Source organism: Somniosus microcephalus, chromosome 15, assembly GCF_052327205.1.
Source record: "Somniosus microcephalus isolate GS21.2 chromosome 15, FLI_Smic_1.0, whole genome shotgun sequence".
Taxonomy (NCBI): domain Eukaryota; kingdom Metazoa; phylum Chordata; class Chondrichthyes; order Squaliformes; family Somniosidae; genus Somniosus; species Somniosus microcephalus.
The window spans coordinates 60658448-60670642 of NC_141001.1; the positions used below are offsets into that span (position 1 = coordinate 60658448).

Sequence of the window (12195 nt, forward strand, 5' to 3'; positions counted from 1 at the left end):
GGGTAGGTTTGACAGTACACTACATTCATCCAATAAAAATTTTGAGATATCTGATAGTCTAAGTACCCATTTAGCCCTGTCATTATTAATGGTTTGGCACACACGCATCCAAACTACAAGTGAATTATCAGTTCCTCCCTTAAGTGTAGTAAGTATAGTGAGTTTATTTTTATAAAAGAAATAAAGTGATCTAATGGAGAATTTTCCATGCTTCTCCATGATCGTTCTATTGTCACGTGCATGTGGATTTCATTATGAGCTAGCCCCAGGCGCCTTTAGTCTTGTACCTAAGCCAACAGTAATTCGGTTTATGGAGATCATATGGCAGTGAAAGAGAGCTTGAAAGACAGAACTCCAAGAACCATATTTGATGAATTTCCTATGATTTGAGTCTGGGTTTATTCTTTCCTGTTGTGGAACAGACACCCTACAGCACACGCGCCGAACTTGGATGAGCGACAGTAAGAGCCAATTAAACTACAATATACGCACTGTTTTCGCACATCTCATATTGCATTTCCTATCAGGAAAAAGACCCTGTAAATGATCCAAATGTGGGCAGGAAACCACACAGAGTGAAGGTTGCCTTTGTCATTAACAATTAATGTAACCACCAAAGCTGGAAAGAACTACTGGAACAGTACTGTGCGTTGAGTGGTTAAGTTAGAAAAGGATGAGTTATGAGCAGGACAAAACATGAAGTGCACTGCAAAAATAAATCAAATAGGCCGGTTGGAATGATTACCTTTTTTTTGTTGAGTTTTTAATCAAAGCATGTAAATAATCAAATCACATTTTAAAAGTTTTCTAATGTACTCCTCCTAAAAAGGAGGTTGGGTATAGAGAGGGAAACACACCAGGGTATTTCAATCTTTTGATTGATTTGTCCTAATCGGTATAAATGCCAGTTTTCATTAACGTGACCAAAATGTCATCAAGTAGTTTAAAGTGCTTTAATGCTGTTTTATCGTTTACAGTTTTGGAGCAGGGTGGAAATGAATCCCATCTGTGGGTTACAAAACATTAAAGAAAACATGACAGACTATTTAGATGTGCTGCTTCCAATTGCATTAGAGTTCACATTGTCAGCAACAATGAGCCAGACACAGGCTAGATTTTGTTTTCTTTCACTTTGTCTAAAAAAGCAGGGCACTTACCTCAGGAAATCAAAGTCAATGGTGGAATATCTGGCCTGGAGAACTGACCAGAGGCCCCAGGATAAGTGTGAAGCCTAAACAGACAAGAAAATGAATCAGGCAATAAAAATAAAATCAAGCTTCAAAAAAATTGTGACCAATATTACTCTACAGGTTTATAAAAAAAAAACACACTTTTAAATCAGAAACTGTGAGTCAGCAAAATATTTTTCTTTAGTTAATGTACATCTTGGACAGCTACTGCAAGTGCAGTGAATGTACAATTTTATACCATATTAGAAAAAGATTAAACTCCTGTTGTTGCAGCTTGACTTTTCTAAACATTTACGGTCTCCCTGCTGTAAACCCAGACATTGTTACAATATGACATTTCCTTCCTTTCTCCACCCCATAGATTTATTTCCTATTTTAAAAATGGTAACAACTCTGGATATCAGAAAAAGCGGAGCAATCATTCCAGGCTCAAACATATTTGACCCAAAAGCCTAACAAAATAAATATGTAAGTAAACCATGATTCTTACCATTGAGTAATGAAGGTAACTTCTAAATAGGTGGACTACAAAATATTCATATCTTTTTTGCACAATTAGGCATCTTATCAATTACAAGTAGCTAGCACAAACTGAGAATTTCTAATGAGCTGCCTACACTAACCAAGGATGTAAGCAAAGAATGCAGGAGAGAGCATGGTATAGTAATTTTTATCTTACTGGATTAGTAATCCAAAAGCCTGGACTAATAATCCAGAGAATATGGCCAGAATTTTCTGGCATCCATGCTGTCACGTTTGGAGGCGGGTCGAGTGGGAAATTTGAAATAAGTTGGAGCGAGTCGGGAACCCGCCGTAATCCCGCCCCCACGCACCTTTCCCCCAGGCGCATTTGCCAGCGTGGCAGCGACCCGACCGGCAGAGGCGGGCGAGCTAATTCAGATGATTATGAGGTACTAGTCAGGCCCTTAAGAGTCTTTTCAACCCTACCTTTCAAATTTCCGTGGATAAACACGGGAATCACGCAGCTCGGGAACCATGTCTGTGAACCTGAGGTGGAAGTTGAGTGACCATTGATGCACCTCATTAGTGCACAGCATGAAAAGTACAATAAAACTCCCACCTGACACCTGGTCACTTTCCTAAGGCAGATGCTGTTGCTGAGTGCATTGTCAGCACAGATTTAGCTTTCTAGAGGTTGCAAGTCTTTTCAGCAAAGTCGGGATCCACTGCCACCTCATTGGTACCACCTACCACGCCACTGACAGATTGCTTCAATCATCTCTACTTGATCTGCCATCTATAACATCAGCATGGGTGCTGTTTATACTGTCTCACCTTGGTCCTCAGAATCGGACCATAATAAGACCCAACACCAGCAGCACCAGGCACACCATCAGCACCAACAACAACAACACCATCCTTCTCCTCAACAACCTGATGCTGTACAGGACAGGGGGCATCAGCACAGGGCTGCATCGTGCCAGAGGTGATACCCACAACACAGGGTATACAGGCAGAGGATGAACTTCCTCAACATGATGGAGCAGCAGTGCCAAAGGAGGCTCAGACTATTGCACCAGGTCGTCGCAGACATTTGCAGATTGCTGGAGCAAGATCTGCAGCCCAGAGGAGTGGGTGGATATGCCTTACCAGTGGCTGTCAAACTCACCAGCACTCTCAACTTCTACACCTCTGGTTCCTTCCAGGGATCTGCAGGAGACATTTGTGGCATCTCACAGATGCATCACACAGGTCACTCTTTGACAAGTCAGCCAATTATATCAATTTTGCCACTGATGAAGCCTGTGTTACTGAGCAGGCCACATTTGCCACACTGGCTGGCTACCTATGGGTGCAGGGCATCATCGACTGCACACATGTGGCCATCAGGGCACCCCATCATCACCCAGGAGTCTTTGTCAACTGCAAGAGCTTCCACTACCTCAGTGTGCAGCTCATCTGCAATCACAGTAAGATCATCATACATGTATGCACCAAATTCCCTGGCAGCTGCCATGACTCTTTCGTCCTGCACCAGTTCACCCTCTCTCAGTTCTTCGCTCCTCCAAACAGACTTTCCGGCTGGCTGCTTGGAGACAAGGGCTAGCCACTGAAGACGTGACTCATGACACTCTTGAGGAAGCCAAGTACTGTGGCACAGGAGAGATATAATGAAAGCCACATTTCCATCAGATGTGTCATAGAGCAGACAATAGGCAAGCTGAAAATGCACTTCAGGTGTCTTGACAGATCTGGAGGAGCCCTTCAGTATGCATCAGGCAGGATCTCCAGAATCGTTGGGTCTGCTGCGCCCTGCACAACATAGTGCAGCAGCGAGGATTAGCACTGCATGAATGGCAAGGCACTGAGCACACAGCCTCTTCAGAGAAGGAGGAGGAGGAGCAGGAGGACCATCAGCTGGAAAACGAGGAGGATCAGGAGGAACCTGCGGTCTAGATCCCACCAGCACCCAAGCACACTGCTGCCTGGGAGGCCAAGGATGGCCTCATCATGGCCAGATTTACTTAACTTTAAGCATTACACCCATATGGCTGCCACATGCTGCGCCAGGTTCTCATCATCCCACAGAAACACCATAAAGCATTCCTTTCACACTGACCACCATTGCTAGAGATAACGTTATGTCTCACGATTCACTCCAACTCATTAAGCCACTTCCAACGTTGCATACAAATTTGTCCATGACCAGAAAGTGGTGAAAATAAAGATTTTTATGTGTAACATCATAATAACAGAAACTTTACATAAACATTTATTAAAACACCCAAGTGGCTACCCTTGTGCATCTAATTGTATTTTATCTTTCTCTTATGGGTGCTACTGCGAGGTGTTACCCCTGTGGCTTCAGCAAAGGTAGTGGCAGCCTGCTCACTCCCCTGCTGCGACTGCATAGACACTTTTGGCAGACGTCCTCTGGGTTTTTGAGACTGTGATGGCCCCGCCAAAGTCTGCTCCTCCTGTGACTGTACAGGGGCAGATTCGGCCATCTCGATCCGAGGAGCCATCTGGAGTTCTGATTGGGGGGGTGGGGTAGGCAATGGGGGAGAAGTGTGAGCGCTTTGAGGGGAGCCCCCACTTCCATGTCCCCTTGCAGCATCATCCCTCTCATGGGCCACTCGCACGTCCCTGCTAGCAAGGAGCTGGAGAGCACCTCGCTGCACATCAGTGGGGCCATGAGGACCCACGTCTACGTTGACATCCCTCCTAGAGAGGACGTCTATGAGTCTCTGCCATCTATTCTCCATAGAGACCATGTGCTCCTGTAAGTGGTGCATTGCTGCTCCATGCAGGTGGCCATCCTATCCATGGAAGAGCCTACAGTCGCCATCACCTGCGACATGGTGGTGCTCAAGTTGGAGGTGGACTCCTCCATTCCCTGCACAATAGCAGACATCGTGGTCATAAAACCTGTCAAATCCTCCTGCACTTCTTCCAGCACCTCCAGGATCGCCCTCTTCCTGGATGGCCTCCGCGGCTCAGCGTCTGCATGCAGCTAAGCAGAGCTGGAAGTGTCCTGCGCCCCCCGGCAAGGACTCTCCACTGCTGTCCCTGTCTCCACCATCTGCTCTTGCTCACTTGTGACTTGTGAGACACCAGGTGACAACACTACTCTATGTTGCGTGGCACTCACCGAGGCGTGTGTATCTGTGCTGGTGCTGGGTGCGTTTATGTCTGGTGACGGTGCGCCCTCAGAGGCTGGAGGTACCTCTGAGGAGACGTCTTCCTCTTCATCCTGGACAGTGGGGAAGGGGGCTCTTGATGGACCTGTGGGAGAGTAAAGAGATGAGTTAGATATGTCATATCAAGAATGGGTGCACATGCACACGCTGAACATTCACTGGCTGCTGACATCAGTCCCCATATGAGTGACTGTTGTATGCCATGTGGTTATATGAGATGTAATTCTGTCACCAGGGTGCTGAGATGTCTCTCTCTCTCCGTCTCCCACCTCCAGCTGCTCTCCGACTCCAGATACTTCCAAGGCAACTTCCTCTGCTGCTGTTAAGATGGCAAAGGCAGGAGGGTCACCTCCCGTTCTCTCCAAAGTAACAACAGAAAATGCTGGAAAAACTCAGCAGGCCAGGCAGCATCCGTGGAGAGAGAAAGAGAGTTAACGTTTCAGGTCGAAAACCTTTCGTCAGAACTGGAAAAAAGCAGGAAATGGAAAGCAAGTTTAGGGGCTGGGAAAAGGGGGAGGGGATGAAAGAACAAAAGGGAAGGACAGTGATAGGATAGAAAGCAGGAGAGATTAAGAGACATTGAGAGACATTCAAGGCAAGAGGCAGTGGTAATGGGACAGGTTAAGGAACAAAGGATGGCTCTAGATGAAGTGTGAATTGCGCTGGCAGAATGAAGGACAGCTGCCGTGTGGGAGGGAAGAAAAAAAGGCCAAACAAAAAGTGTGGATAAACCATCTCCCTCTTATTTAGGCTCTTTTTTCCTGCAAGGAGGGAAAGAAGAGGTTGAGTGAGTGATGGAATGAGTGTAAGGAATGGATGGGTTACATCTTTAGTGGGTGACTATGATGGAATGGGGTGGCAATGGGGTTCCTTGTGTGTTGTTAGTTGGTATGATTGCATTAGGATGAGGGTGAGTGTGAGCGGTGGTTAGTCAGATGGGGATGTGATAATGTCGATAGAGAGGGATGGGTGGATGTGCAAGGTATGTTGGTGTGAGTAAGGATGTGCAGGAGTAGGGTTGGGAAGGCAGAGTGATGGGGATGTGATGAGAGGCACAGCAGGATGAGGTTGAGTGTGGTTTTGTACTCACCTTTCCTGATCTAATGAGATCATTGAAACGTTTGCGGCACTGCACCCAGGTCCTCCTGACAACATCCCTGCTGTTGACCTCCTCTGCAATTTGGAGCCAGGCTACTTTGGTTTGCTGGGAGGTCTCTTCTGCCCATCGGAAAGGAAGAGGACCTCCCTGCGTGCTCTCACTCCTTCCACAAGCATATGGAGGGAGTCATCCGAGAACCTGGGTGTAGCCCTCTTCCTCTATGTAGTCATATCTGGCACTGTTTGGAACACTCCAATGGTGCAGTGTAATGGCGGCACTATCCTAAATGAACCTTCAAATGCAACGTGGTCATGGCTCCTTTAAATATCCCGGCTGGTAATGCGTCATTGATGACGTTATCAGACCTGTATCATTTAATAGGGCCGGGTAACGTGCAGGGTAGCCTTAATAGGCCCCATTAATGGAAAGTCGATCTCAGTAGCGGGATGGAATGAAGAACGGGGTCGCGACTTGCCACGGCGACTGCCCGCACCTGACCCGCCCAGGTACAGAATATTCCGGCCTATGAGTTCAAAACACACCATTGTAGTATGAGAATTTGAATTCATTTTTTTAAAATCTAGAAATAAAAAGTTGGTATCAGTAAAAGTGACCCTGAAGCTGTCGGATTGTCGTAAAAACCCAACTGATTCCCTAATGTCCTATAGGGAAGGAAGCCTGCTGTTCTTATCTGATTTGGCCTACACGTGACTCCAGTCCCACACCAATGTGGTTGATCTTAACTGCCCTCTGAAATGGCCTAGAGATTGCAGTGGTTCAAGAAGAAGGGAAACCAAGGATAGGCGATAAATGCTGACTTGCCAGTGATGCTCACGTCCAAGAATGAATTAAAAAAAAGAGTAAATCGACGTATGAAGAGAGATTGGGTCGATTAGGCTTATATTTGCTAGAGTTTAGAAGAATGAGAGGGGATCTCATTGAAACTTATAAAATTCTAACAGGACTAGACAGACTAGATGCAGGAAGGATGTTCCCGATGGCCGGGGAGTCCAGAACCAGGGGTCACAGTCTAAAGATAAGGGGTAAGCCATTTAGGACTGAGATGAAGAGGAATTTCTTCACCCAGAGAGTGGTGAACCTGTGGAATTCTCTACCACAGAAGGCAGTTGAGGCCAATTCATTAAATATATTCAAGAAGGAGTTGGATATATTTCTTAAGGCTAAAGAGATCAAGGGATATGGGGAGAAGGCAGGGACAGAGTACTGAGTTTGGATGATCAGCCATGATCTCATTGAATGGCGGAGCAGGCTCGAGGGGCCGAATGGCCTACTCCTGCTCCTATCTTCTATGTTTTTATTCTATGTTGAAGGAACAAAGATACACAAAATAATAACTAATGAGTGAGGAAATTGGCCAAAGCTGGAATGACAAAGATCAGATTCTGTATGAATTACCTGCTACTTCTCACTACTGCACCAAGATGGAAGATGGAAGGCCAGACAATGTTAGGTTTTTAGGGGAGCAGATGAGTTAACTCCAGTTAAACATCATAGTTCAATCATTGAAGACTGAGGACAAGAGCTTTGACGGAGTCGAGAACAGCTCACTAAGAATATTTTTAAAGGTTAATGCAGTTTTTCTAACTGAAACTAAAATTTTGTCAAAAATTGATCTGTGATTGAAGCATTACCAGAGACTTCACAAATTTGCCCTTTTGCGAAATAACTAAAAATAGCTTTACATTTTTTATACTTATATGTTTAAGGGGAGAAAAAAACAATTTTCATCTAAAATAAATACAATATTTAAATATACCATGCAGGCTTTAGCCAGGATATTTCAACAACAACAACAACAACTTGCATATATATATTATATATATATAGCACCTTTAATGTAGTAAAACTTCCCAAGGAGCTTCATAGGAGCATTATCAAACTAAATTTGACACTGAGCCACATAAAAAAGGCATTAGAGCAGGCAACCAAAAGCTTGGTCAAAGAGGTAGGTTATAATTTTCTTTTTTTTAAGTGGAGTGGGGGTTGTGAAGGGACATTAAGGGAAAGTTGCATGGTAAAATGTTCAAAGTGCTCTACCCTTACCTCTGACATTCAGCAATAACTTCCCAATGTCACTGCTGGAAATGTAACAATGTTATTGTTTCTTTTTGGAAAAACATGCTGAGATTCTCTTAAAGCACAGTCGATAAGTTTGCTGAAAGGGACGCTCACGAGTCAAACAGAAAACCAGGAAGACTCCCTATTTCAATGGCCGGTATGTGCTGAGTTAGCTAATCTGATCCAGGTAGGTAGTGCAAGGTGGAAGTCTGGGCTTCCTTGCATGCTGTGGAGATTCAACTTCACAGCATGCGTCTTTTATCACTGACAGGTTCCCCGCCCGGGAGTCAGCCTGATTGACAGGCTGGATTCCAGTCAGACGGGGAAGGCTGGAGAAGAGGCCGCAGGACCTGGTAGATCCGATCACCGACCCTGGCGGGGGCATCCGATCCCGGGGGTAGTCCGATCCTGGGGAGAGTCCAATCCTTGACCCCGGGGGGAGTTGGTCCGATCCCAGGGAGGGTCCGATCCCTGACACCGGGGTGTAGGGGGGGGTGGGGCATCCGATCCCGGGGGTGGTCCGATCTTGGGGAGATTCTGATCCCTGACCCCGGGAGGTTGGTCCGGTCCCAGGGAGGGTCTGATCCCTGACACCGGGGTGTGGCGGCGGGGGGGGGGGGGGGGGGGGCGGGGGGGTGGGGTGCGTCTGATCTCGGGGGTGATCCGATCCTGGGGAGGGTCCGATCCCTGACCCCGGGGGTTGGTCCGATCCCAGGGAGGGTCTGATCCCTGACACCGGGGTGTAGGGGGGGGTGGGGCATCCGATCTCGGGGGTGGTCCAATCCTGGAGAGATTCAGATCCCTGACCCCGGGGGGTTGGTCTGATCCCCGACACCGGGGCGTGAGGGGTGAGGGGTGGCCCGATTCCGGGGTTGGGGGTTTTTATGTGGGGGGGAGAGTGGGTCTGATGGTGGGGGAGCTTGGGGTGCAGGAAGGAAGCACGCCTGCTCCTCCTGGCCCACAAGGAGTGATCCCCGAGGCTGTCCTCTCCTCATTGCAGCTGCCGGGTATCCCGAGGTCCATGAACCCGAGCTGGCCACAGTTAAACCTGCAAGTGAAATCCGAGGCTTCCAGCATCATTAACATATTCCCGGGGGGGAGTTGGCTGCCTGCCCCTTGTCCCGCCTGAGTAAAAGCCGGAAGTCAGCGGGTTGGAGTCGGTTTCCCGACATGCTTCCAGTTTTTGCCCATTTAACCTCCCCCCCCCCGCCCGCCGCGCATCCAATTCCACACGTCCCCCATGTTAGAATTCCTCCTTCGCTGTCTAGGCTCATACATGAAAAATGGCCTCTTGGGCAAGGCCACCATCCATGGAACTGTATCCAAAACAGAGTCGGTGCCTTCAGGAGCAGAGAAGAGAAAATGGGGGGAAAATTGAGAAAGAAATATTGTTGGTTTTTACAATGGACAGAATCAGCTTGCCACAAAAAGGTATTTGCGTTCTTGCACCAAGATGACAAATAAAGAAAATGAAAAACAAAGCACCATGGCCTTCGTAATGCTGAAGCAGTATTAAATTTCAACTAGAATCTGAACTTATCAACATGTTATCAATTACTGAATAAAACCCCAAGCAAAGAATAAGAAATATTAGATGACAATGAGATAACAACGTTCCCGAGTGCTTTTGACTCAGGCGTTTGGTTTGAAAGAAGTACCCTTAAAAGGATATTGGGAATTAATTTTGGGCAGAACAACCAAAGCTTCTGTTTGCCCAGCTTGGTGAGAGTAAGGAAATGTCAGCACAGTGATCGGAAATCAATCTGTCATCTGCAGATGGTATTATAGGAAGAAAGACAATGGGAGAACTTTCAAAATGCTTGGCCTAACACAAAGACTTTTTTTTTATTGTTTATTTCGATATAAGGGCTGATTTTAACTCCCTCCATCTGGCAGAAACTGGGCAGTAGCGGAATTAAAATCATAGTGGTGGACTTACCACCTCGCTTCCTGTCTACCGCCAAAGTGCCTCCCGTGTTTTTATGGGCAGCCAAAGCCACCGAAAGCCTACCTTTCCTCTCTAAGGTCCACAAACATCACCACCCAGCTCCATGCCTATCTCAGCCAAAAATCCCTATTCAAATCCCTTCAGTCTGGCTTCCAACATGCCCTCAGCACTAAGACCACTCGAATACTCTGTGATGGTGATGGCCATGACCTTTCCATTCTTTTCCCATGTTGACTTTAAAGGATTGGAATCTAATGGTTTTGACCGCGGCAAACGTGGGAGTCGAGACCAGAGCTATTAAAACAGAACAGCTTTTTATTTCAGCCTCATGGCAAAACAGGAACTGGAAGAGCCCGCACCTGACTTAAATACTCCCCAGACAGGAAGTGCTCCCGGCAGCCTGTCCCTGTGGGAAACAAGTTGCTGGAGGAAAGGGCCCCCGGTTGGGGGTGTCTGCTCAAACTGTCCGTACCGCCGTGAGCGGATTGTGTCCAGTGGTGGCGTGTCGCCACAGAGCTCCCCCCAGAATCCGCTTAGGAGGAGTGGATGAGTCGTGACGGTGGTCTGATGGTTCTGCCGCAGCGGCTCTGCGTGATCGCCGGTCTAGTTGGCGGGGCCTGGCGGTTCACCGCTGGCTGTGCTGGCTTGCCGGGGGGACGGCCTCTAGTTGGAGGCCGGGCCACGGGGACCTGTTCCCCTGGTTCTGTGTGTGCTGGTTTGAGCCGGTCGATGGAGACTGTCTCGACCCTGTCGCCGAGTCGCAGCTTGAAGACCTTGTCCCCGGTTTGTAGTACTTCGTACGGTCCGTCGTACGGGGGTCGCAGGGGCCCGCGGTGCGCGTCGTGTCGCACAAAGACGAAGCGCGCCTGCTGTAAATTTGGCGGAACGTGAGGTGCGAGTTCGCCGTGTCGGTTGACCGGAAGTGGGGCGAACTGCTGAGCGGAAGAGAAAAAGTTGAGCCGCTGCTGGTCGGCCGACCAAGGCGTGGTAGCCTCCGGAAGGAATTCGCCTGGGACGCACAGCGGTTGTCCGTAGACTAACTCCGCTGCCGAGGACTGGAGGTCTTCTTTGACCGCGGTGCGTAGGCCTAGTAGTACCCACGGTAGGCGGTCCATCCAGGTACTGTCCTGCAGGCCGGCGCGGAGTGAGGCCTTGAGTGACCGGTGGAAGCGTTCACAAAGCCCGTTGGCCTGCGGGTGGTACGCTGTGGTTCGGTGGAGCGTCACACCGAGGTTGCGTGCTGTGGCCGTCCAGAGTTCGGAGGTGAACTGGGCGCCTCTGTCGGAGGTTATGTCGGCCGGTACGCCGAACCTCGCTACCCAGGTGTTAACGAACGCCCTGGCGATGTCGGCTGTGGTGGTGGAGGTCAGCGGCACTGCCTCAGACCAGCGTGTGTAGCGGTCGACCATCGTGAGGAGATAAGTCTGGCCTTGCGATGGCGGCAGGGGCCCGACGATGTCGACGTGTACGTGGTCGAAGCGGCGGCTGGGTACCTCGAAGTCTCCCAGGGGTGCTTTTGTATGCCGTTGTACCTTAGCCCGTTGGCAGGCGAGGCAGGAGGTGGCCCAAGTCCGAACATCTCTGCTGAGGCCGCGCCAGACGAAACGCTGGGAGAGGAGTTTGACGGACGCGCGGGAACCCGGGTGGGAGAGCCCGTGGAGCGCGTCGAAGACGCGGTGGCGCCAGGTTTCAGGGACGACCGGCCTGGGTTGGCTGAGTGTGATGTCGCAAGTAACTGCCGTGGCTTCAGGCCCGTGCGCGACCTTGGCTAGGTGTAGCCCTGGCAGGCTGGTAGCCGCCGAGAGGAGGTCTGGGTCCGTGAGCTGGGCCGCTGCTAGTTGCGCGTAGTCGACCGCGAGGTGATTCGCGCAGATGGTGGGACGGGAAAGGCAGTCGGCAACAACGTTGTCTCTACCGGAGACGTGCTGGATGTCCGTGGTAAACTCGGACACGGCCGCGAGCTGGCGTTGCTGCCAAGCGGACCAGGGTTCGGTGTGCTTGGCCATCGCGTATGTGAGTGGCTTGTGGTCCACGTACGCGGTGAAGGGGCGGTCTTCCAGGAGGAACCTGAAATGGCGGACCGACAGGTGGAGCGCGAGAAGCTCGCGGTCGAAAGTGGAGTATTTGACCTCCGGGGGGCGCAGTTGGCGGCTGTAGAAGGCAAGTGGCTGCCACGCGCCATTAACCCACTGCTCGAACATGGCCCCGACCGCGTGG

General features: G+C 49.3%; 1 protein-coding gene across 2 annotated transcripts in view; it reads right to left on the minus strand.

The window, feature by feature from the left end:
- The window catches only part of LOC147106970 (ethanolamine kinase 1-like), a 302938-nt gene that overhangs the window by 103739 nt on the left and 187004 nt on the right, over positions 1 to 12195 (minus strand). For both annotated transcript variants that reach the window (XM_086007889.1, XM_086007890.1), the window contains exon 5: positions 1158 to 1231. In XM_086007889.1, the coding sequence (XP_085864015.1) occupies positions 1158 to 1231 (74 nt within the window). The remainder of the gene's footprint in view (positions 1 to 1157; positions 1232 to 12195) is intronic.